Source organism: Nyctereutes procyonoides, unplaced genomic scaffold (genome assembly GCF_905146905.1).
Source record: "Nyctereutes procyonoides isolate TBG_1078 unplaced genomic scaffold, NYPRO_anot_genome, whole genome shotgun sequence".
Classification (NCBI taxonomy): Eukaryota; Metazoa; Chordata; class Mammalia; order Carnivora; family Canidae; genus Nyctereutes; species Nyctereutes procyonoides.
Genome location: NW_026575131.1, coordinates 2,471,233 through 2,496,805, shown reverse-complemented (window position 1 = coordinate 2,496,805; position 25,573 = coordinate 2,471,233). Strand labels below are relative to the sequence as shown.

Below are 25,573 nucleotides of genomic sequence, written 5' to 3'. Positions count from 1 at the left end.
ACCATGTTGATTTGATTATAGCAGCTTTACAGTATGTTCTTATTTTTGGTAAGGTGAAAACCCCGTGTCATTCTTTTCCCAATTCTCCTTGGTTATTCCTGGGCATTTATTTTGCCATGCGATCTTTGAGGTCCATTTTACCTAGGTTTTTAAATCACCCTAAACACATTTAATTTGCATTTAGAAACTGTGGAGGAATGGACATTTTATGGCATTAAGTTTTTCCATCCAGGAACATGGCATGACTTGCTCTTATTTTTCAGGCTTCCAGAAGATTCAGTTCCATTACGCCTTTAGACTTTTACTACATATGCCTCATTTCCATAAACAATATACAGTACTATTTTGTGTCTAAAATTATGCCAGTTCTTTTTTTGACAAAGACATTACTTGCCTTGTACCTGCCCATACAATGTGACTGCAGCACGGCACTCCATTCAAAGAGCTTTCCACTGTTTATCCAATACCCTCAAGTTGGGCCCTTAGTTTGCATTCAAAGTCTCTTTCTTTCTTTTAATGGTTTTTTTTTTTTTTAAAAAGATTGTATTTGAGAGAGAGAGAGAATGAGTGAGAGAGAGAGAGAGAGAGAGCACGAGTAGGGGAAAGAGAGGGAGAGGGAGAAGCAGACTCCCCACCGAGCAGGGAGCAGGACTCGGGGCTCCATCCCAGGACCCTGGGACCTGACCTGAGCTGAAGGCAGGCACTTCACAGACTGAGCCATCCAAGTGCCCCAAAGTTTCTTTAAAAAAATTTTTTTTCTTTCTCTCTCTCGCTTTCAATAATGCCCCATGACTATCCTTGCCCACGTCTCTTTTGTTCACGTGTGAGATCTCTCATATGGCTAGAAGAGGACTTGCTGGGTTGCGTGGCATTTCTATCTTCAACTCTCTAGGTGCAACCAAATTACCCTGCAAAATACTTAATACCAGTTTACACTTTCGTCAAGAGGGCAGGAGAATTTTTTTTTCTCTACATTCTAGTCAGCGATGGGAAACTTCTGTTCCAACTCTTCTTGCAAGGTTCTGTTCTTCTTCATCTTTATTTTTTTTAACGAAATTTTTTTCCATTTTGGTTTTTAATCTTTAGGGTTTTTTTTAATCTTTACTTTTTTGTATGGGATATACATGTGAGTATGTGTGACTGTATATCTATCTCTATCTCAATCTCTGTATCTCTATCCATCTGTGGAGTTTCAACAGTAACCGAAGCTTACACAGTAGAAAGTCCTCTCTGATCCCTAACCCCAGCCACCCACACCTCTGTCCTTTTGTGTGTGCCAGCAATTGTTAATGATTTCTTCTGTTTTCCATCCAGAGAAAGTCTATAAATATGTACACAAACATCTTCTCTCCTATCTTCGTTTTTATTTTTTTTAATTTTTTATTTATTTATGATAGTCACACACACACACACACACACACAGAGAGAGAGAGAGAGAGAGAGAGAGGCAGAGAGGCAGAGACATAGGCAGAGACACAGGCAGAGGGAAAAGCAGGCTCCATGCACCGGGAGCCCGATGTGGGATTCGATCCTGGGTCTCCAGGATCGCGCCCTGGGCCAAAGGCAGGCGCCAAACCGCTGCGCCACCCAGGGATCCCTCCTATCTTCGTTTTTAATCAAATGGTAGCACACCACACTTACTTTTGTGCACTTTTAGTTTTCTGCTAAATCTATTTGGGGATCACTCAATATCCTTACTCTCTTCCTCCCTTCCTCCCTTCCTCCCTCCCTCCCTTCCTTCCTTCCTTCCTTCCTTCCTTCCTTCCTTCCTTCCTTCCTTCCTTTTTTCCTTCCTTCCTCTCTCTTTTTCTTCTTTTTCTCCCACAATAGCAGCACAACTATTCTATTTTTTGGTTGGATGACAATACTTTTACCATCTCTTCTACACAAACATCTTTTGTTTCTAATTATTTGCCACAAAGTACAAAGCTACAGTGAATGTCCTTACAAATTTCACAAGTGTAAGGGCATATCTATACCCCATAAATGGAATCATTGGTTCAAAGCATACATGTGTTTGTAAATATGATAGTGTTACATTGCCTGTCCTACTCCAAAAGGGCATCAGTTGACGCTCCCACCAGCCTGTCTCCCCACTCCTGTAGGAACATAATATGTAATCAAATGTTTTGATATGGCTAATACTGATAGATATGAGATGGTATCTCAAAGTGTTTTAGGATTTATTTTCAAACAGCATTATGTGGTATAATTTACACCAGAGTTTATTCATTTTAAATGTACATTTCGTAAATTTTAGCAAATTTATGAAGTTGCAACCATCACCACAATCTAATTTTAGAATATTTCTCTTCCCAAATCTTTCAATGTGTTTTAAATTTTCATTTCTCTGAGTGAAACTGAGCATGTTTCCATCAACCTAAGAGCCATTTCTAGTTCCTTTTTTAAGATTTTATTTATTTATTCATGAGAGACAGAGAGAGAGAGAGGCAGAGACACAGGCAGAGGGAGAAGCAGGCCCCATGCAGGGAGCCCAACGTGGGACTCGATCCCGGGTCTCCAGGATCACGCCCTGGACCGAAGGCAGGCACTAAACCCCTGAGCCACCCGGGCTGCCCCATTTCTAGTTCCTTTTCTGTAAACTTTCTGTTCATACCCTTTGCCTATTTTTCCTCATATTTTTGTCTTATTAATTTGTAGGGACTCTTTATATCTTATGCTCTCAGACTAGGATAAGTGCCTCTACCCCAAGCACCCTGTGTTTTCAATTCTTATAGGTTGGAATGAACAGGATCTCTTAATGTGCCTGTATCTCCACCACCCAGTGAGTTGTCTGCACACAGTGACTATATCTGGTTTCATTCCATGCCTCCACCTCTCGGCATAGGACCTGACCCAGAGGAGGTCGCTGCGAATATACTTGCATTCAATATTTGTAAATATATGTTCTTTGCTCCTCAGAGTTCCCATCACAATTTGTGATGATGTATTACTCTGTGTAGTTATGTCTGACTGTTCCCTGTGGATAGGTACCATGGATGTTTTAGTCGATACTCTATACCTGGAGTCCAAAACACTATGGCCAAACACATTAAAGTGTTGATTGGATTAATTAATTAATTGATTAATTAATTTATTATTAAGTGGTTTACAGTACCTGGATGGAGAAAGATATTGGAAATTCCATCAAAGGATACAGAGAAGGAAGGCTAAAACCAACATAACCATGGCACACAGTATTTCTACGAGGGACACATTCCTGACCCATAGGCCCCAAGTGGGTAGGGGGAGACCCTGGTGCCCAGGGGGCTGGTGATACAGGACTCCAACATTACAATACCATGCAGGAATGTAGGCCCAGGGTATCCAATCTTCCAAATTTTCAAGAGAAGCTGGAAATGAAGTTCTTTATGTGGTATCTCCCACTTTGAAATGTTGGTGACAAGGACGCCTGGGTGGCTCAGTGGTTGAGTGTCTCTGCCTTTGGCTCAGGACCTGATCCTGGGATCCTGGGATTGAGCTCTGCATCGGGCTCCCTGCATGGAGCCTGCTTTTTCTTCCGCCTGTGTCTCTGCCTCTCTCTCTGTATCTCTCATGAATAAATAAATACAATCTTAAAAAAAAAAAAAGATATGTTGGTGACAATGAGTCACTGCATGGGTCCCTGAGACTTGGATTGCCAGTTTTCTTTTCTTTCTTTTTTTTTTTTTTAAAGATTTCATTTATTTATTCATGAGAGACAGAGAGAGGAGAGGCAGAGACACAGGCAGAGGGAAAAGCAGGCTCCATGCAGGGAGCCCGACGTGGGACTCATTCCCGGGTCTCCAGGATCAGGCCCTGGGCTGAAGGTGGCGCTAAACTGCTGAGCCACCCGGGCCGCCCCTGGATTGCCAGTTTTCAAAGCCTGGATTACAAAACTCTTTTTAAATACACGCTTATGACTAATTCACATAACCCTGGAGGGAGGTTTGCAGAAGCAGACCTGAGGCTCAGCAAAGGAAAACATCTTGCCTGAGGCCACCCAGCAAGAAGAGGGGTGAATATGTATGCTGGGGGGGGGGGCAGTCCTGGCCCAAAGCCCTGCCTTAACCCACAATCCTCTCCAGGGAGGGCACTTCTGAGGGAACAGGGAGCTAATTCTCTGAATCTTTGGGCAAAACCTCTTGCAGGGTTTGTCTCAAGTGCACCTGAGCAGGGCGAGACTTAGCCTCGTGTCTGATTTGCCCCTTCCAGCCTGCAGACAAGCTGGCTGGACTCCCACCTGGAAGCCCAGTGGGGCTGTGGCCTTCTCTGGTTCTACTTACTTCACTGTCCATGCTCCATGCATAAGCAATTAATCATCACCACCTCATGACAACTCGGGCATAATTATCTTGTATTATGAGTGAAGTCTCACCCGGTGGCCCGGGCTTTCCTGGAGAGGCCATGGCTCCCTGAGAACACAGGGTGAGATGTGTTCCCTGCCCCAACAAGCAAGGAAGGCGCACCTTGCTCCGTGATCCTCTCTCCCTTAATTCCCAAGCCTCTCTGGACTTGCTGATGGGGCAGGTTGGTGGAGCCAGGCATCCTGGTGCTAGGGTGAGCAGAACACAGGGGGAGGGTAGAGGGGAACGGTCCAACAATAAGGAGAGATGATAATGATAGCAGGGCCGAGTCTGGCCCACTTGCTCTGGCCTCCTCTTGTCTTCATTCACTTGTTCCCAAACTTGCGCCTGATGCCAGACCAGTTGTCGCTGGAGATTCCAGCCCCTGGGCTATTGCTGGGGAACAAAACAGACTCCCTTTCTGCAGGACAGGAGAGCTGGCAAGTTGTATATACAGAGAGGAGACTATTTTACATCGTGCTAAGTACTCACTAGAAAAGAAATATATGGTACAGACCAAGAAAAATCTGAAGGCTCAGTTTTTCTCTGAGGGGTGACATTTGAGCAGAGGCAGTACACACTCTGGGTAGAGGGAACAGCAGACACAAAGGCCCTGGGGTGGGAACGTTTTGGCTTGTTCAAAGAACAGAGGGAACGCCCCTGTAGCTGGAGCAAGAAAGAGAGAAAACGGGTCTGAATGACCAGCAAAGGCTGTTACGGGTTCCAGAGGAGTTTGGCTTTTATACTAAATTCAGTGGACACATTCTAAGAAATGACTTCTTGCCAACTAAGCTGGGTGACCTCTGGCAGTTTGCTAGGTCCATAATTTCCTGCCATCCATCTATCCTTTCACAAGACACTTCTGGAGCATCCGCGGGATGTCAGCCCAGCCCTGCGGACAGGGCAGTGACACAACAAAGCCCCTGCTTCTGGAGGGTCCGCCTCCTGGAGAAAGGACCCCTGCCCAAGCTCTTCTGGAGACCTGGGCTCCCGCGGCCGGCTGCGGGGACCCCGCTCGGGCACCGGCGGCCGCCAGGTGGCGCTCGGCGCCTGCGCAAGGGCCGCCGCTCGGGGGTCGCGGGGCCGGACGGGACCCCGGCGGGGGAGGGGCGGGGCCCGCGCGGCAGGTTGTGTGACTTTGGGTTTGACCTGCCTAGAGATGAGCTAATCCCGCCGTATAATAGACTCCGGGGAGATAGGGAAAATGGCTGCGGCGCTATCTGCGTCGCCATGGGGACCATCGCGCGCGCGCGGGCGGGGCGCGAGCCTGGAAAAATACAGCCTTTGTCGGCGGCGCGTGTCACTCACGGCGCGGAGACCTCAGGCGGCGGGGCTCGGGTCTCTCTCCTCGGGCGCCCTGGACCTGCGGAGGCGGGTGCGGGCCCCCGGGTGTCCCCAAATTCCTGGAGGACCCCTCTTCCTTACACGCCCGCACACCCCGCTTTCTGTCACTTCCTCCTACTGTGGCGCCTCCCACGCCCGCACACACCTTTCTCTCCCCCTGGCTGTCGCTTCCCCAGCTGGAGGGGGTTCCAGCTCGCGTGTCCTGAGCCTGCACCGGCAGGCCAGGCGCAGGGACAAGCCCCGACGACTGCTCCCCCCCCCCGCCCACGCAGAAACTCAACACCACCACGACCACCCTGACGCACACCCGGGCACCCCAAGGCGCACGCCGGGGTGAACGCGGACAACTGCACACTCATTCACTCCTGGCGCTCGCGGGTATGCGTGGATACACGCTTACGGACACCGAGGGGGTGGGGCACCTGCAGACACACCACACCCAGGGGAGTAACACACCCATGGCTGAATCTAAAGGTAGACGCGCTCCGCGGCGGCAGAGGACGCCGCCTCCTGAGTGCACTCCTGAGCAGCCCGGGCAGATACAATGAGGCACCCACATTTGTACACACGGATTTGCACACCCACTCCTTCTCGTGTCTACCCACCCTGAGTAACGTGCGCGCCTACGCACGGGCAATATCCCTTCCTCTGTGCGCCCTCAAACAGCCTCAGCTGGGCCCTCTCTGGGCACTCACAGCACACACGCCCGCCCCGTGTTTGGGCGTGGGCTTGCACACCTGCACTTTCTTTAGCACGCTTCTTTGACACACCTGCTTGCACACCAAAGCCCTTTCTTGTTCAGGGCCCGTCCACACTGGCACACGCGAGAATGTCCATCCAAATATGCCGGGCACAGCCGAGGGCTCACACGCGGGTGCCCCCGGCAGGCGGGCAAGCAGGCTGGCGGCGCGGCACAGGGCGCCCGGCGCGCCCCCCGCGGACGGCTATCTGCCTGCCCATCGGCGCGCGGATCTGCGGTGGTAAATGATGCATTCGATGGCGGGCGCATTTGTTGTGCGCGCTCTGAAAGGGCTGCGATAATCTGGAAGGCAGAGATAAGGAACACCATTTATTCCGCGGCACTTTGGAAACAATTCCCAGCCCTGTACAACCCCATTCTCGGGCAGCCTCCGGGAGCCGGGCAGATAACGATTGGCTATTCATTATCTTCGCCGGGAACAAAGATTAGCCGGCCGAGATGAAAAATTACCCCGGACAGCGGCGCAGCCCCACGCGGACCCCCCTGCCCGCCGCCGCCGCCGCCCGCGCCTCGGTGCCCCGCGCTCACGCCCTCCGCCCCGCAGCCCCGCCAGCGGCCTCCAGCGCTCCTTCGCGCGCGCGGGTGCGCCGCACTGCCCCGGCCCCTCCGTCCATCTGTCCATCCCGTGCAGCCTCTCTTTCCGCGTCCACACTTGCCCCCCTACTGCCTTCCCTCTTCTCTCACTGCTCTCAGAGCCTGTCCCTGCTCCCTTCTGTCTTCTCGTCTATTTTTGCTTTGTTGTCCTCTCCCTCTCCTCTCTGTATCTCTCCCTTGTCTCTCTGTCCACATCTCTCTCTGGTTAACACTTTCCCCCGCTTTTCTTCCCTTGTCTCTGACTCTGCCACTTTTAAGTTGTTTGTTTTTGTCTGTTCCTGCACGTCCTCAACCCACCCCTCCTACTGGTGTCTCTGCCCCTCTATGGCAGTTACTTTTTAAAATCTGTTCTCCGGTCTCCCTGTCTCGTCCCCGTTCTCTTTCTGTCTGGGTCTTTCCATTTCTGGGCCTCCGTGTCTCTCAATCTACCCCTACCCTAGAGGGCCTCGCATCAATGGGTCTCATACCCCATTCCCTCTTAAGGCTGTGTTCCTGACTGCAGACCAGAGGCTGGGAGGCTCCAGCTGGCTCCCGCCAGACCAGCCCAGCCCAGCCCAGTCCTGCAGAGAGACGACAGGTGGAGTGGAGGTGTAAGACCTGGAACCCCCCTCTGAAAAAATAAGAGAACTAGAAAAGGCCCACTAGACACTCAGGCCCTGCTGGGTTTATGGGGATCTGCTCTTGTGCCCCAGCCCTGGCTCCCCCATGCCCCTCCCCAGTCAGGCTGGGAGCCTTGGGAGCGGGTGGTCCCAGCGCGGCCACCTCATTAGAGCAGTTATTCAGCACGGCGCTGGTGTCCGCAGATAAGCCTTATCAGTTCATCTCCCCCTCCCACAGACAGACAGTGCCTTCGAATGGCACCCCGGAGCTCCACTGGCCGCCTGCCCTGCCAGTTAGGGATGGTGGGTGATCTGGGAAGACACACATACTGTGTGTCACCCAGGGACACACTCCTCCCCAGACAACTGGGTAGAGAAACAGACATAGTTCAAAGACAGATTCATACACGCAGATGCCCACACCCTAGGTAAACAGACACAAACACCCAACACATATCGGTTCATACATGGAGCTATACACAGTTACGCAGACATACTTGGTTGCACTCTACACTGTCCATCCTCCCATAATCAGTTCGAAGATACAATGATACACACCCAATACCCAGTGCTGGTAAAGACACACACACACACACACACACACACACACACCAATTCATAGACACAGGATACCAAGACACACACTGCTACTGACCCACATAGGGACACACACCAATTTATAAATAAATACTTGGAAATACCCACTTCCCATCATATGATTCATGGACACAATGATCTCACAGATACACAGCCACAGGGGACACACATCCAGTATCACAGAGACCCTCTCCCACAGGCACTAATAGGGTCATGCGCTGAAACTGCCACATATAATACACAAGGGTCTCTCTCAGGGACCCACAAAACACAGATTCTCAATATACAAACTCTCAAGGACCCACAAGAAGAAATGGGCATACTAATACACTCAGTTTTGCAGACTTCCCATGTGCTCACAAACGCACACAGACACACAGGGGCACTCAGGATAGATATTCTCCTGCATGCACACAGCAAATACATATGCAATGCAGTCACTATCAGCCTCAGAGAAAGACCCACAGATAGAAGATGCCCACAGAGATGGGGGGCTGGATACTCCTCTCTGGGACACACACTAGTTTTCCCAGGACCAGGGACTTCCAATCCTTCCAAAGCAAAGCACTTTCTCTTTGGGCCCAAGATCCCCAGGCCACTTACTCACTCCCTGGGCAGCTGGAATGGGACCAGCACCACTACCCCCCCACCCCTCCCACTGTGCTGTGGAGGTGAATTTTGAGGTACAGACCTTGGAAGTTCAAGGACCAGATTCCCCTAGATCACAAACCCAAAAGCAATCTTGACTGAAGACTCTCACACCCCAACTCCTCTGCCTAACCTTCCAAAGACAAGCCCTCTACTCCCTAGCTCCCTACTGTGAGAGGGTTCTTTGGGGATGAGCCAGGGACCTGCCTCTTGCTCCACTCCTGAAATGCTCTGGTCTGCTCTGGAGTTGAGGAATTCGAGTCGAAGTATACTTGAGGAAGAGAGAGGCCATGTGTCTACATTTAGCCGAATCAGCCTGGAAGTAAGGGAGGTGTGTGTGTGTGTGTGTGTGTGTGTGTGTGCGCGCGCGCGCGCGCGCGCGCGCGCGTGCCCGCGCACACGCACGCCCTGGCGCGAGAGCCACTCGCCACTCGTACCAGATTCTCAAGCTACGTTTGGGTGTGAGCACGTGTGCATGCCAGTGTGACCCACATCTCCTGGCTGAGGATGTCCACGCAGCCACAGCTGTGTGCGCTAACGCTTGTGCACACATGTGTGCGTGCATGAGCGCTATTGGAAGCGGGTCGGAGAAGGAGGAGCAGGCAGCTGTGTACGTGTGCGCGCTTGTGGCCACGGTTCGTGAGGGTCCCCGGGGAAAGTCTCCAGAAAGAGATGTCCCGGACTTTCCAAACATACACCCCTGAGAGCAGGGGTGCTCATTTGTGCGCCCCTGCGAGGGCGGGAGTAGTCTGGAGTATGGGCGAGCAGGATGTTGCGCCTTGAGTGCCTCCAGGCCCTCGGCCTGCCGCCCGTCGGCTGGACCAGGGAAACGGGGCGCAGAGCTCAGGGCACCCTCCTGCCCCCCTGCGGCGCTCCCGCCCCCTCAAAGTGCTGTCGAAATAAAAAGCAGCAGCCGCGGCGGCCGGGAGAGGGGAGGGAGAGGTAGCGGGAGCGAGAGGGAGGTAACAAGGCCAGCGCCGCCGGCTCGCCGCTCCAGCCTCTACCTCCTGGCCGCCTTCGCCCCCACCCCAGCCGCCCCCGTCGGCCACCGGGCGAACAAAAGCTCCCGCCGCGCACCATGCGGCCACTCGGCGCGCCGCCCGGGCCCCGCTGGTGACGCCGCCAGCCCGCCGGGTCCTGTGGGCCCACCTAGCCACACACAAGGCTGTGCGCCCCGCTCCGCTGCGGCCCCGTCCACCCGGGGGCGCCGCCCGCCGCACCTCGCTCGGTAAGTGCCCCCAACGCCGCCCGGCCAGGGCCCTTCCAGCCCCCAGGTTTGGCCCACCCGCCCCGTAAACGCCGTCCGCCTCGCCCAGTGGCCCCTGCCATGTGGCCTTCGGGATTCACCCCGGTCCCGCCGGCGACTCGAACCCCAGGTTACAGGGGCCTAATCCCGAGGGAGTATTTGCGGCGTTGAGGGCAGCAGGCCCGCCTCCGGCCTCTCGCTTTCCCATTTCTCGGATGCAGCCGTACACAGGCCGCGAGCCCGGGTTATCCCCAGTGCCTCGCAAAGCGCCCCACCTCCCGGCCCCCGAGCTGGGGTCTTTGTCTCGGCCGCCCCCACCTCCGGGCCACGGCGGCGGAGGCGCCCAAGCCCGGCAGCCGAGCGGCGGCTGCACCTGCCGACTGGTCCCGTGCGCCGGCTTTGCGCGGCTTAACCCGCTCGCTCCTGCGTGCGCCCCCGCGCGCTGCGCCCCCCGGCCCTTTATCCTGGTGGGGGGTGGGGAGCGCCGGGTCTGCAAGTCTCCCCCTCCTGCCCCAAGCCCCAGTCGGAATCTGTTTAGTGGGATTTCAATAAGAATGGGGCCGCCGCGGGCTCCGGGATCTGCCGCCGGGAGGCGTAGACGGCGGTCTGGGTCTGTCTGGACGCCGGGCGTTTAGAATCCTTCAGCCGCGGCCAGGCTTGAACTCCAGGTTGCCCCGACCGCGGGGGGAAAGATCCGGCGTTCAGGGCCCCCGGGAGTGGCGACCGCTCCTTTCCGGGAAAACACGGAAGGAAATTCGTTGTTTTGGAAAAAGCTACGTCTCCCGGGGATCGGGAACATCTGGCGGTGAGCTCCGCGTCTACACAGGCACCTAGTGATGGGATTCGTTTATGAGTAGGCAGGATTGGAGAAGCAGGTAGGGCCAGTGCGGCTGCCCAGGCGTCTGGAGAGCGTTTCCCGGCCGAGCTGACAAATTGCAAACAAATTGCGTCTAACGAAACGGATTTACCAGTTGTCAGGCTGCGGGGCCGCCGGCACCCCGAGCCAACCTCGGCCTTCGGGAAGCCCGGAGAAACGCTGCCGGAGTCTGCAGGTTCCAGCCAGGCTCCCGGGGCGGCCGTCAGGCTCGGAGGTGGGTGGTTAGAACCTGATAAGGAGGAGCACGATCCCCCAGGCTCCTGACCCAGGGTGGGGCAACTTCTCGACCATGGCCCGGGTTTTAAGATTCCTAAAGGCCCAGGAGACGTAACGGGGTGGGACAGCCATCATGGAGGCCAGAGGGGAGGGAGACTTCACAGGTGGGGGGCTGGAAGTGAGCCCCAATGAGCAGAAGGGGCCGTGGGGACCCTGGTCCCCCGCTGCAGAACCCCTCAGGAGCACCGGCTGCAGGCCGCAGGCCTGAGCACATCTGAGGCCTTGCCCTATGGGGACTGCTGAACCCCTCTGGCTAAGGCAGCCCCCACTTCCTCCTCAGTCCCCCCTCAAGGCCCATTGCCAGTGTGGGGCTGGGAGGTCGCTGAGTTGACAAATATCCCCAAGGAAGTCAGCCCCTAAGCAAACTGGTTTCTTTGAATCCCCCCTCCACTGCCAGCCAATTAAATGCCCTAGGGAAAGGTGGGAAGAATTAGGTTACAAGACAGGACAAACTTACAGACCCAGAGGGGCTACCTGGGACCACTGAAGTTTAAACAAAGGGCGGGGAGGGAAGGGCCGGGTAGGACGGGGAAGACTGGGCAGCTGAGAGCCCTGACCCGGGCGGCCAGGCCCTGTAGACCCAGGCCTCGGATCCCTGTGCTGCCAGCTCCCGGGAGAAAGCATCCTGAGCCGCCGGGACCCATGCTTTCTCTGGGGACCTCAGGCCACTTGAAAAAGGCAGTTAGAAAATTCAGTTTCTGTGCTGCCCTTTCCCGGTCCTTCCTGAAGTCTCCTTCTTATGTAAGGAAAGTGACAGCTTCTCGGTGCAAGCAAAAGGCAGCACCCGCATAAGCAACAACCCTTGGAAATGAACAAAAACATGAAAAAGGGAACGCATCCCTCTGAAGGTGTTCTGAAGACTCTGAATCCTGAGGCTCTAAACAATAAATCTGCTCTTCTCGGGTGCAAGGATGCCCCCTGCAATCCTAGCCGATTTGGGGGGAAGCCCTGATCCTACCCCGCCGTTTGTTTGGGTACAAGTGATAGGATGGTCTCCGCTTCCCACTGGGCAAGATGCCTAGCTAAGCGTCTGTCTGGCACACACGGACACTCATGATTGGAGTGGGGGGTGTTTTACTGGCCAGCTGGGCCCTCTCCTCCCTGGAGCCCCTCTTTTTGCTCCCAGGCGGGTTGGTTTCTGCGAGAGAACGCAGCAGTCCCGCGTCCAACGCAGGAGTTTCAATTATAGCGGAGGCCTCCTGCCCAGCCAGCTGCCTGCCTGCCTTTTGGAGGAAGGCAACCCCGGCTCTCCAGAGACTTAGAGGAGCTCCCCCGCCCGTTTTTTTTTTTTTTTTTCTCTCTCTCTCTCTCTCTAGGCCAGGACTGCGGGAAGGGAGACTGGTGCGGATCTCCCGAGGCCCCTGCTCAAGCACTGCTTAACTGCCCTGCTAAGCTCCTCTGCCCGGCGATTTTCTGAGCCGCCGAGCGGGGTAATTAAATCCCCAGCCCAGGTCGGTTCTGCGCCGGGCCAGCGGGCAGCTCGGGGCTGCTGTTCAGGCAGGAGCCTGGCCTGGCTGGTCACCTCTATGCCAGTGGTGGCCCAGACGCTGCTCTAGAGGGACTTCGGGGTGTCCCAGAGGAGCTTTTAGCCAAATTCCAAATGATGAAAACCTGCAGACCCACCCAGAATGGGGGTCATTTGAACCATGCCTTTGGGGGAAATAAAGCGAATTACCTGTTTTCCCGCGGGCCTGGCGCAGCCACGTCCCTGCGCTCCGAGGCGCGGATCGCAGCCCCACGGAAAGCTCCCGCTTGGCTCTGGCGTTCATGCCCCGGGGCCGGCAAGCCGCCGGCTGCGTCCTGCGCTGGGTCCCGCAGCCTTGCCCGACGCCGGGGATTGTCCCCGGAGCCGCGGTGTCTTTGATAAGCTCGCGCTAGGCTCCAGGTACGCAAGACAGGCTCGGGGCTCCGGCGATCGCATTTTACGCCTTGATGAAGAATCGTAAGCTAAATGCAAGGAGGAGAGACAGACGAACAGAGGCAGCGAGTCCGCGGCCAGAGCGCGCGTTGCGGGGAAGCAGAGACGGAAGGCACCGAGGCCAGTCACCTGCCCGCCCCGGCCGCGGAGGCCCGGCCGCGGCCTCCCTCGCGCTCCCACTCCCCGGCCCGGCGCGCTGGCCCCGGCTGGCGCCGGCCTCCGTCCATGCGGAGCGGAGTTCCGAGAAGCCCGGGCTGGCCCGCGCGCCCGGAGTGGAGCCGAGCGGGAGGCGCGGCGGGCACGGGGCAGGAGGGTCCCTAAGCGCCGGGACGCGCTGGTTCCCAGCCAGAGGGGCTCCGCGCCTTCGGCCCCGCGTCTTTACCTGAGCCAGGGCCTCGGACAGATGATCGGACAGCCGGAGGCAGAGGCAGGAGGCCCCTGGCCCGCGCCCGCACCCCCAGGCGCTGCCCGGAACTGGCCTGGGAGAGGGTGACTGGGGCGCGCCCGCGGAGCTGGGCCTGGCCGGGAGCCCCCAGAGCCGAGGGGACCGAGGGCTTTCCTCCCTCCTCGGATTATTAAAAAGTTCATTTCCTGGCGAATCGGGTGACGTCAGGGGCCCGGCGTCGCGGTGGCGGGGCCGCCCGGCCGGAGAAGCCGCCTCCAGTTACCCAATTACCGACTGTCAATCCCGCCGCCCCTCCCCCACCCTGCCGGGGGTGGCCCGGACCCCCGCCCTCTCCCGGGTCCCGGACCCACCTGGGATCCCTCTGGGCTCCTACTCCGAGAGCCGTAGACTCAGCTAAGGAGAGGGGCTGCAGCACGACGATTACTCCCCCTAACCCCCGCACCTGTCTCAATCCCCCCAAAGTTCTTTGTCTCCGACCCCCCTCCCGCCCCCACCTCCGCCTCCCTCGTCGGCCATAGGCTCCCTTGGAGCCTCGGTGTCCTCGGTCTGTACGACGGGAGAGGGCAAGGCGATTTGTGCTCGGGCCCGCTCCCCCCGCAGAGCTGGGTCTCTGCACTGGAGGTGTGTGGAGAGCGGTTCCAGGTGACTTAGGGGAAGGAGTTCTCAGTCTACCGCCCCCCTCTCCCCGGGGGCCGCCCTAGGGACCCCCGGGGTGGGGGAGAAATGCCTCCTCTTGCCCGGAGGCGTCTCCTTCGAGCCGGCGCCGGCGCCAGTCCGGGTCTCCGCGGCCTCGCCCCAGGCAGTTCGGCCCGCTGGTCTGCGAAGGCCACGCCCGGGAAGGGGACGCCCCCTCCCCCTCTCCCTCTCTGGGGCCGCCGGCCAGGCCACCTCCACCCGGTCAAGCACAGTCCTAAGCGGCCTGTTGTCCGGGACCCAGAAGCCCACTCGTGTGGCATAGTTCCTCCCCCTCCTTGCTCCTGCTGTCCCTCAGCTGTGCCCCCAACAATCCCCTGCCCAGCCAGCGCCCGAGGCGGGGGAGGGAAGGGTCGGGTAGGTAGTTGGGACTCCAAGCAGCTACTTCAGTGCCAAAGGAGGTGGGATCCGAGAGTGGAATAGCTGGGGTCCCGGGGAGAGGACACTCAGACACCCAGAGGGTGCACCCCCCGTGCTCCCGGGGAGGGGTCCCCCGTTGGAGGTTAGTTACTGGGAGGAGGGCCCTGAGGTTAGGGGGATCCGGGAGCGTTCGCGTGAGGGGGCGCGGCAGTCGGCCAGCGGGGTGAGGGTCCTGGCGGGGGCGGGGGGGCGCGTTGGCAGCAGGGGCCGCCGGGAGGGCGCTGGGAGGGGGCCTGCGGGCGGAGGGGGGCAGGCCCGCGGGTCAGTCCGGGAGTCCGGCGGCCCGAGTTGCGGGCGCAGCCAATGGGGGGCGGAGGCTGGGCGGCGCGCGGCGCTGATTGGCTGGCGCGGGCTTCTTAGGCGTGCACGGCCCCCGCTTCATGTCTGTGCAGGAGTCGCGAGCTGGCGCCAGGGCGGCCGGAGGATGCCGAGGGGCCGGAGCCGGGCGGGCCCGAGGCCGAGGCGCGCGCTGTCCCCCGCTCGAACCCCGTGAGCCCAGCGGCCCGAGCGCAGTTCCTGAGCCCGCCGCTCCTGGGGCTCCGACCGGTGCTGATCCCCGCCCCCGAGGCCGCAGTCCCCTCCCTGCGGCGCTGCGTGTGTAAGTTTGGGGTGCGCGAGCTGGCCGGGGGCCTGGGGCGCGCCAAGCTCCGGGAGGTCTCTTCCGGGGCTCGAGGCCGCCGGGGCCGGCTGCGAGTCACGGCTTTGATGTGCCTCGGGGGAGGCCCTGGTGTGCCGCCTGGGAGTGCGCTCAGGGGCTGGCTCCCAGCCGCTGGGGCAGCGTGTGCGTGTGCGTGTGCGTGTGGGGGGCGGGGGGCGCCAAGTCGGTGTGTGTATCCGGCGCCAAGCGTAGGTATGCGAGTGTCGCTGGGATCGTGTGCCCCAGTGGGTGCCCAGGCGTCTGCCTCTGACTTTTAGCCTGTGTTTTTGTGTTCATGTACCGGGAGGGAAGGGAGTCAGTGTGAGCGTCTGACCTAAAGCGAGACTCCGTATGTGCTTGTTGGGGTAGCTGCTGTCGGGGCTAGTCCCCGAGTGTCACGCGGCGCGCGCGAGTGTGCGGCTCTGGGGCCGGGGGTCACCATGCGAGTGTGCGCGGCTGAACCCTCTCCTCCGCCTTCCTTTCGTTTTGAGCCTTGAGCTTTCCTCCCACCCGGGACCGTCCCTCGGCTGCGCTCGGCCGGGGCGCAGCGGCTGCGGGACTCCGCGTGGCGGGACCTCAGGGGATGTCAGGCCGTGGCGGCGCCCCTCACGCCCCCTTCCGCCGCGCAGGGACGCCGCCACCGCCTCGGCCCGGATCCCGAGCCCCCGCTGCCGGCCATGGAGGTGGCGCCGGAGCAGCCGCGCTGGATGGCGCACCCCGCCGTGCTGAATGCGCAGCACCCCGACTCGCACCATCCGGGCCTGGCGCACAACTACATGGAGCCCGCGCAGCTGCTGCCTCCCGACGAGGTGGACGTCTTCTTCAACCACCTGGACTCGCAGGGCAACCCCTATTACGCCAACCCAGCCCACGCGCGGGCGCGCGTCTCCTACAGCCCCGCGCACGGTGAGCCCAGGGCCGGTGGGTGACTGGGAAGCCCCGCGCCGCGGGCGCCCGGCGCGGGAGGGGAGGAGGCCCGACTGCCTGCTTCCCGGATGTGAGATCCGCAGGAATTGGAGCAGCTGAAAAATTGGGGCGGGAAAGGTGGGGGCAGCAGCCTCTTGGGGAGGGTTTGGGCACCAGGGGGTTTCTGCCCATTTGCTGCTGGCCTGTGGGGGTTCCCTCCAGGCCTTGGGGGTCCAGTGGGTTCCTTCTGCGCCTCTTGTCCTTCAGCTCCGGACTGACATTCTCGATTACTGCCGGTTGGGGTGTTATGTTTCTGGTTTTCTTTGGGAAGAAGGTTACTGCTGGTTGTTTTGTGAGTTGTGGTGTTGTGTACCTGAGTCCTGGCCGGGCTCAGCCTCTGCCCATCCTGACCCCTCTCCTTCCTCCTGCAGCACGCCTGACTGGAGGCCAGATGTGCCGCCCACACTTGTTGCATAGTCCAGGGTTGCCCTGGCTTGACGGGGGTAAAGCTGCCCTCTCAGCCGCAGCAGCACACCACCACAATCCCTGGACCGTGAGCCCCTTTTCCAAGACACCACTCCACCCCTCAGCTGCTGGAGGCCCGGGCGGCCCCCTCTCCGTGTACCCAGGGGCAGGGGGCGGGAGTGGGGGAGGCAGCGGGAGCTCTGTGGCCTCCCTCACTCCCACTGCAGCCCACTCTGGCTCCCACCTCTTCGGATTCCCACCCACTCCACCCAAGGAAGTGTCTCCGGACCCCAGCACCACGGGGGCTGCCTCTCCAGCCTCCTCTTCCGCAGGGGGTAGCGCAGCCCGGGGGGAGGACAAGGATGGCGTCAAGTACCAGGTGTCACTGACCGATAGCATGAAGATGGAAAGCGGCAGTCCCCTGCGCCCAGGCCTGGCTGCCATGGGCACCCAGCCCGCTACACACCACCCCATCCCCACCTACCCATCCTATGTGCCGGCCGCTGCCCACGACTACAGCAGCGGACTCTTCCACCCCGGAGGCTTCCTGGGTGGCCCTGCCTCCAGCTTCACCCCTAAGCAGCGCAGCAAGGCACGCTCCTGCTCAGGTAACAGCAGGTGCCAGTGACTTAGTGGAAGTGGGGTTGGTTTGTGCTTTTGGCGGGATGTGGGGTGGGGGAGGTGGGGGGGGAGGGCTGTGATAGGGGAGATGGGGCAATGTCACCCTTCCAGATCTGGGGATGGGCGATGATCCCCTCCAACAACTTCTTCCAACAGATGTTTGAGACTCCAGCATGGGGGAGGAGGAGCCCTAAAACTTTTGTTCTTTTCTTAACTGTTCCCAAGGGTCCCCAAAGTTCGTTTCCCTTCCCCCCTCCTCACCCTCCCTTCTAAGGTTGGCCACTGCCAGACTGAACACAGAACGGGAATTCCCCCTTCCCTTCCCCTTAATCTTAAGTGAAAATGTGAGCAGCCTCTTGACTTAGTGTGTGAGAGAATTCGAGACTCGAGTGACAGCAGTGAGGCTGTGTGTACGTGTGTTTGTGAGTGTGCGTGCATGCTGTGGGTGCACTCGTAGGTGCTCCAGACCCTCAAGGAATCTGGTTCTCCGACTCAATCAGTCCAATCTTGGGATTTCGATGTTTCCCAATCTCCTTGGGAGATTTCCCCCAAAGCAACATTCCCAGGGCTTTTTCGTGCTCCCTGCCCCCTGGCGTGTCCTTCATTCTCCCTGCCTGAAGGCAGGAGTGAGGGGATAAAGCTGTAAGTGCCTCTGCCCGTTTGCCGGAGGAGAGGGCTGGGGCCAAGCTGGTTTGTCTAAGAATCTGGCCAGAGAGCTGAAACCAGGGTTAGTGCCGGGCTTTTTACTGTCAATGCTTACCTCCCGATCCCTTTAACCAAGGAAGAGGAAGATTTTTTTGAACTTTTACTCCTGAGTCCAGGGACCTTTCCTTGCGCCTATACATCGACAATTTAGTTGAAAGTAAATGGGGAAACATTTTCCCGGGCTACGTGATGCAGGGCATCTGGCTACCCTGCCTGATTGCTGCCGCCACCTCGGGCAACCACCCCAGCCCCGCCTGGGGAGGGGGGCCTGTTCTGCTCAGGCTGGCTACCTTGCCTTTAATTAGCCCCTTCTCCCAAGTTTGTTTTACACATTCTATTTGAATTCCAGATGGTCTTTGAGTAACAACAACAAAAAACAAAAACCAAAACCAAACAGCCCGTCATCCGTCGACAGAAGACCAAGGTCACTTACTTAGTCTACTGGGCTTAAAAACGAAAGGGCTTATGGTTGATTTTATTTTAAAGAATGCCACCCTCGATCCGAGTCGGGGACCTGAATTCTAGGGCCTCAGCGGAAAAGGGGGAAGCTGGGGAGAAAGAAGGAAATCCCCCCTGCTTGGAGAACAGAAGCCGGGTGGGAGCTGCGGGCAGAGGATCCTGAGGTGGCAGACGCAGCTGGGGCAAAGGGAGAGAGAGAAGAGGAGAGGAAGACGTAGAAAGTGAGCCAGGACCCTCCCAGGCCCAGCCCGGTGGAGCGGGCGACTCCCGCCACCGCCCTGCCGCCGGCGAGGTTTGCTGTAAATACCCTTTCTTTGTAGCGCGGAGAATCCCTGGGGCCCTGGCCCCACTCCTCCTTCTGCCCCGTTTCCCTCCCTTCCAGAGAGAGTTTTTTATTTTATTTTATTTTATTTTATTTTATTTTATTTTATTTTATTTTATTTTATTTTATTTATTTTATTATTTTATTTTAATTTTTTTCAGAGTGTTATCCTTTAATGAAGAACTGGGTCAGTGGCCAGAGAGGGTTTTAAACAGGGAGCTTCAGCCTTAAGGCTACTTTCCGAACTCCTCTCCTGCAGGGGAACCTCCTCCGAGTTCCAAGGAAGGGGAACCTTCCTGCCCAGAGTCGGAGCTCAAAGTCACCCCGGGGCAGCCCGCTGCCTGCTGGGCGCCTCCGCCCCGCCCCCGACTCTCTCCCCTGACCCAGTCCATTAAGCTGGCCTGCTGTATCTCCCTGTCCCCCCTGCAGAAGGCCGGGAGTGTGTCAACTGTGGGGCCACGGCCACCCCTCTCTGGCGGCGAGACGGCACTGGGCACTACCTGTGCAATGCCTGCGGGCTCTACCACAAGATGAACGGCCAGAACCGGCCACTCATCAAGCCCAAGCGGAGACTGGTAGGCACGGGCAGCAGGTGGCTGGGTGGGTGGGTGGGGGGCCCAACCTGGGCTGAGCCGCGACTTATTTAAAAAATAAAAGTAACATCACCCTACCCTTCCAATGCAGCCGCTTTGCCTCAGATCCTTTTATCATTAAAATCACTTGGGGTCACCTTTCTTTTAGGCCAGATTTTTTCGGCCCGGGCCGGTCTCCGGGTCTGCAGCCCACCAGGTAACCTCACCCCACCGAGCTCAGGGATCCCCCACCTTGAGTGTCCAAGGGCCCAGCTCCTGTGCCCTGGCCTCTGGCTAACTCTTTTTAAAAATAGGGCCATGAAGTAAGTTTCCTTGTAGCCCAGCACACAATCTCCTCGCGCTTATTTAAATAAAACACACACTCACACCAACCACCAAAAAAACCTGCCCTTTATTATTTTTCCATGGAGTCACCTATACTGTGTATTTTCATTTGAGTGATTTAAAAAAAATGCCCTTTCGGATCTCCTGCCGGAGTTTCCTATCCGGACATCTGCAGCCTGAAGATAAGGAAACTTCGCGTATCTGTTTCCGGACTCCGCGAGTTTTAGAGCCTCTCCTCGGCTCAATCCTGCCTCTCGCTGGGCTGTTTTGAAATTTCTAATACCCTCCACTCTGCAAATAATGCGTAAAATGCTAAGAATAATAAATATATTTTTTTCAAGGCGAAGTGATTTACGAGGCTTAAATCGCTTGCCACTTTGGGGGCCCCCTCCCCCTCCACCCGAGTGAGCGGGGCGGGGTGAGGGCCCAGGTGGGGGTAGGGGTAGAGGATACCACGTTGGCCCTTGAGTCAGAATTCCAGCTCCAGGCTGCTTACTCACCCTCACCTCCCTGCCCCCCTGCCCCCACCAGGCAGCAGTCAGGCAGGTCCCTCCAGCGGCGCTCCTGTGCTCTGTGCCTGGTGCTAGGAGCTCCGGCTCAGGCCGGCCCAGGCTCTGATGGTCTCCTTCCCCCAGCCGTCCTGCTGCCTGCTGCTCTTTGGGAGCTGGTGGGGTGGTGGTGGTGGTGGTGGTGGTGGTGGTGGTGGCCTGGGAGGGGGACGGGGCGGGGGGGGGGGTGACAGATGAGTTCTGTCACCGTGGGGCTGGTGCTTGTGGGCCCGCAAGAGGGCATCTGCTTTCTCCGGTCAAGACTCTCTTACTTTCCTTTGTCAGGAGACTTCAGGTCCCTTCTCCAGAAACCAGACACTCATTTCCAGTCCCCCTCTGGCCTGCATTCCCTGAGGGGCTATGGGGCCGCTAGCACTCTGTGGCTTGGGGTACAGCGTGCCTGATGGACCAGCATTGTGGTGATGGGAATGTTCTGACTCTGCACTGTCCACTGTGGTTGTGACTGTTGATTCCTTGAAATGTAGCTAATGCCATAGAAGGAATTGAATTTCTCATTTTACTAAATTGTAGTTCAGTTGAATTCAAATAGCTCCCATGTGGCTAGTGGCTACATACGGGATGGAGCAGCTCTAGACTCCCTAAACAGTTGACGTCCCCACCCTGGGCAGGTACAAGGTTTCCCTGCCCTGGCCTCTGTGGTGCCATCACGCCCAGGGTTGTGGAGTTTGAAAGGAGGCACGTGGGAATGCAGCGCCTGACCCAGGGGCTCCAGGGGAATGGAGCCAACCTCCTCAGGGCCTCAGTTTACCTGTCTGTGAAATTTGTTTGATGGTTGGGGGAAGTAGCTGATTTGTCTTTTTAGCTTTGCAACCCGGCTGATACTGAGATCAGGCTTCTAAGTGTTCTTTATTTTAAGTTCTGCACTGGTTTTGGTCTCCAATTCTAAAATTCCACGGCTTCAGAGATGCCTGGATTCCCTTGTGAGATTTCTCACTCCTGGGCTAAGTTGGCAGGGATGGGATGGAGCAAGGGTCGGGAAGGGAGGTCGAGGTGGGGCGTGGGAGCCCAGCCTGCTGACGCCGCCTCTCCCCTCCCAGTCCGCCGCCAGGAGAGCCGGCACCTGTTGTGCAAATTGTCAGACGACAACCACCACCTTATGGCGCCGAAACGCCAACGGGGACCCTGTCTGCAACGCCTGTGGCCTCTACTACAAGCTTCACAATGTGAGTCTGCCCCGCCCCTGCCCGCCCCGCCCCTCCCAGGGGACCGCTCCTCTTTGTGCTGCCAGGCGAGGGGCCCCAGCCACAATCTCCAGCGTGGCTTGGCTTGGGAGGCGGCTGCCGCTGGGCTGGGCAAGCTCCCAGTGCCAGAAGGGCTTCCCATAAGAGGGGGCAAGCTGGCTAGAGGTGTGTCCCCCAAAGCGGCAGGGGGCGGGGAGGGTGTGCTGCAGGTCCAGGGAAGTGGTGCCTCTTTAAACACAAAAGACAGGCATATAGTTTGGTTGTGTTGATGTGGGGGCGGTACTGGCACTTAGTGGGCTCAGTGCCCTGCAGGCCCCACACAGTGAAAAGCCCTTTTCTGGAAAGCGTAGCACGCTGGCCTGGCAGGGAAGACCATGATGGGCCGAGGGCATTTGCAGGTGGGATCCCTGCCCAGACCTGCCTTTGCCCCCATGTGGAAGCTGGGGGTGGGGGTCTTGTTCTGGGAAGGGAACTGGATCTCCTGAAGGTTTTGTGGTTGCCCCCAGGTCAACAGGCCACTGACCATGAAGAAGGAAGGGATCCAGACTAGGAATCGGAAGATGTCCACCAAGTCCAAGAAGAACAAGAAAGGTGCAGAGTGCTTTGAGGAGCTGTCCAAGTGTATGCAGGAAAAGGCCTCCCCCTTCAGCGCTGCTGCCCTGGCTGGACACATGGCACCCGTGGGCCACCTCCCACCCTTCAGCCACTCGGGACACATCTTGCCCACCCCAACGCCCATCCACCCCTCCTCCAGCCTCTCCTTTGGCCACCCCCACCCATCCAGCATGGTGACCGCCATGGGCTAGGGCCAGGCCCCCGGCAATCGGATGGAGAGATGCCAAGAAGGGTGGCCAGCAATGCAAGGCTGGGCACTCCTAGGCAGGGTGGGCTACACCCTTAGCGGTCTGCCCTTCCCCGAAGACTGATGCCACTCCTGCCAGCCCAGCCGGAGCCCCACGCTGCCTCTCCTGTGGGCGCTCCCCTTGGCCCTCAGCGGTCACTGTGAAGATCCTCACCCAGGCTAGGAGGCAGCCTTGGCCCGGCTCACTGCCCAGGTGGGGTTTCCATCATGGATTGTTCAGAGAACAGAACGGACAACTTTATGAAGAGAAGGGGTGGGGGGTAGGGGACAGACGAAGAAAGCTGTTTTTAGAAGGAGAAGGGAGTAGGCCAAAATAATTTATTTTGCTCTCTTTTCTAACAAGGACTGGGAGACAGAGGTCTGAGCTGCCCCCTGAGTTCTCTGAGTTTTCTTTTGCTCCAAGGGCCGCCTGGCCCATCTGCTTGCTAGGGCCCTGGGGGTAGGTGTGCGAGGGGCTGGGGTGGGGGTGGCCTGCATCTTCTCCCCTGGCTTCCTCTCCTGAAGCAGCTGAAGCCCAGGTTGGGCTGAGCCAGTGCAGGCAGGCCACCAGCCTGGGGAGGCGGCGCGGTGCGTGCCCTGGCGGCCAGGCCCAGTAGGGCAGAGACAATCATGGGCGGTCCTGCGCAGATTCCCAGGCCAGGGCTGGGTCACAGGAAGGAAACAACATTTTCTTGAGAGGGGAAATGTCTCCCAGATCTCTCCCCTGGCTCTGAGGCCGAAGCTGGTGTGACCCGTGTACCCTTAACAAGCCTGAGCCACAGCCTGACTCCTTTGCCAGGTGGACCCCTGTACATACATCCCTTTTCTGCTAACCCCTCAACCCCTTCCCCTCCCACTCTGAGACAAAAGAAAAAAATATATATCTATATAAAAAGACTGCATAAGCTTAACTCGCTGAGGAGTTAGTTGTTTTATTTTTAAACTCATTTTGGGTCCAGTCAATTGTACGTTGCCACGGAAGCCCTCGCTATGGAAAGGAATAAAACCTACAAACCAAGGCTGTAGCTTCGCAATTATTTTTGGAAAAGTACTTGGATCCCACAGCCCTAGGATGGGGAGCCCGGCCCTGGGGAGGCTGCTCTTGGCTTCCAGGGGCTGGTCTGGCAGGTGGCGAGGCAGGGGTTGGGGGTGGGTCCAGGGAGAGGCCACGACCCTGCTGGGGTCCCTGGAGACGCCTGGGTTCTGCTCTGCTTCGCTGTGGCTGTCTGGATCCTTCCCAAGGTACAGCTGTACATAACTGTGTCCGAGCTTAGATTCTGTATGCGGAGGAGGTGGGTGCGGCAGCCGGCAAGGGCCTGGCCCGGAGGAGGATCCTGCCGAGCCGAGCCGATGTAGTCGACCAAGTGCAATATGGGCCGGCGATCGCTGCGGGGGTGGGGGGCACCGCAGCCAGAAGTAACTTATTTTGTACTAGTATCCGCATAAGATAAAGAATCAGCAGTATTTTCTGTTTTTATGTTTTATTTGGCTTGTTTTATTTTGGATTAGTGAACTAAGTTATTGCTAATTATGTACAACATTTATATATTGTCTGTAAAAAATTGTATGCTATCCTCCTATTCCTTTAAAGTGAATACTGTTAAGAATAATAAAATACTTTTTGTGAATGCCTCTGGCCGGTCTTGTGGGCTCCTGGGCTGCTGAGTCCTGGGTGTGGAGATTGGCAGTCAGACTAATGGGTCCTCCTGGGTCCAGTGATTTAGAGAGAAGGGCTCCTGGAATAGGGGATGGGGCCGTCTGGCTGGGGTGGGAGATCCTGATCCCCCCTGCATTGCTCCCATCTGAATCTCCTCATTGTCACCCCCATTGGGGCTCCTGGTGGATAGGTGGCTACTGGGGAAGCACGAGGAGGCCCTGGTTTCTCCAGCCTTTGGTCTATACACTGATCCTTTTCCTGGGGCATTTGTGGAACCCAAATGCTCTTGTGGAACAAGAGCCGCCCCTGCCCCCACTCCATCCATTTCCTACCAGATGCTGATCAGTGCCTGTTTCTGAGCTACCTGGTCATCAATATTCCTGTTCATTGACAGATGTGATCACCAATGTTTTTGATCACTGATGTCACTGATTGCTGTCATCTTCTGTCAACGAAGCTGGTCATTGGATATGGCTACCATGACTGATACTCTTCATTAGTGACAGGTCTGATCACCAGAGCCTGTGACCATAGACATCTGATTACTAACAACTGATCACCAACACTCAATCACCAATATTTTATCGATGCCTCCGATCAGTGACATGTCTGGTCACCGACAGCCATGAAGTGTGATCACCAGTGCTTCAGTGACTGTCCTGGCCTACTAGTAATACACCTGGTCATGAGTATCACCTACCACCAATATTGCTGATCAGCACCTCTATTCATGTTTAATATTCCGTGTGTCTGGTGCCAACATCTCTGACGACCATTGTGTTTCCTCAGTATTTCTATTCACCAGATTTGTGACCCCTGGCACCTCTTATCACTCATGTTCTTGATTCTTGATGCTCTAGTCTTCAACGCACCCAGTCATTGATATCCTAGTTCAAGAAGCATGATCACCAATGTCACTAATCAATGGTTTTCTAATCATTGATAGATCTGATCACTCATATGTCTCTCCAATATCTCTAATCACATTATTTTCATCACCAATGTCTCCTTAACAGTGACTTTGGTCACTTGTCTCTAGTCTCCAACATCTCTAACCAACAATATGCCTAATGACCAATGTCTCTGATCATGGGCTCCTCTTTCCACCAAATTTTCTGTCAGTGCAATCACCAGTGGCCCTGGTGACTGACATCCCTGGCTCCTCAGTGCTAATCACCTGGCTTCTAGTGTCCAGCATAGGGACGGACTGTAGAGTCTCATCTTCCAAGTCCCTGATGACCAGTGTCCTTTATATCCTGATTGCAGGAGGCACTGACTACCAGCCCCCTGGTCAACAGTATCCCTTAGCCACCTGTGTCTCTGTCACTAAAGTCTCTAACCATTGCTGCCTTTGGTCCCTATTAGATCACTCATCTGTAAGATCTCTGGGTGTCTCCAGCCATTGAATATGATAACTTGTCTCCTCTATGCTCAGTCATTAAGGATACGGGCACCAGTATCCTTCACTAACACTCCTGTTGCTCACTTCTTCAGTCCCCCATGTTCATGATCAATGATGAATATCAAATCAATGCTGATCACCAAGACCTCCTGTTCCTCAGTGTACAGCCACTACCTCTCTGATCATGT

The 25,573-nt window shown here is 56.9% G+C and overlaps 1 protein-coding gene across 4 annotated transcripts in view; it reads left to right on the top strand.

The window, feature by feature from the left end:
• The window catches only part of GATA2 (GATA binding protein 2), a 71,705-nt gene extending 47,767 nt beyond the window's left edge, over window positions 1-23,938 (top strand). For 2 of the 4 annotated variants that reach the window (XM_055344238.1, XM_055344241.1), the window contains exons 3-7: window positions 15,970-16,246; window positions 16,678-17,319; window positions 19,248-19,393; window positions 21,342-21,467; window positions 21,992-23,938. In XM_055344238.1, the coding sequence (XP_055200213.1) occupies window positions 16,018-16,246; window positions 16,678-17,319; window positions 19,248-19,393; window positions 21,342-21,467; window positions 21,992-22,291 (1,443 nt within the window). In that variant the 5' untranslated portion in view covers window positions 15,970-16,017 and the 3' untranslated portion in view covers window positions 22,292-23,938. Of the gene's footprint in view, window positions 1-8,963; window positions 10,096-15,095; window positions 15,302-15,969; window positions 16,247-16,677; window positions 17,320-19,247; window positions 19,394-21,341; window positions 21,468-21,991 lie in introns of those variants that run through there. The other 2 variants (XM_055344237.1, XM_055344239.1) reach the window with 2 other exon arrangements.
• Window positions 23,939-25,573: the final 1,635 nt, after the last annotated feature.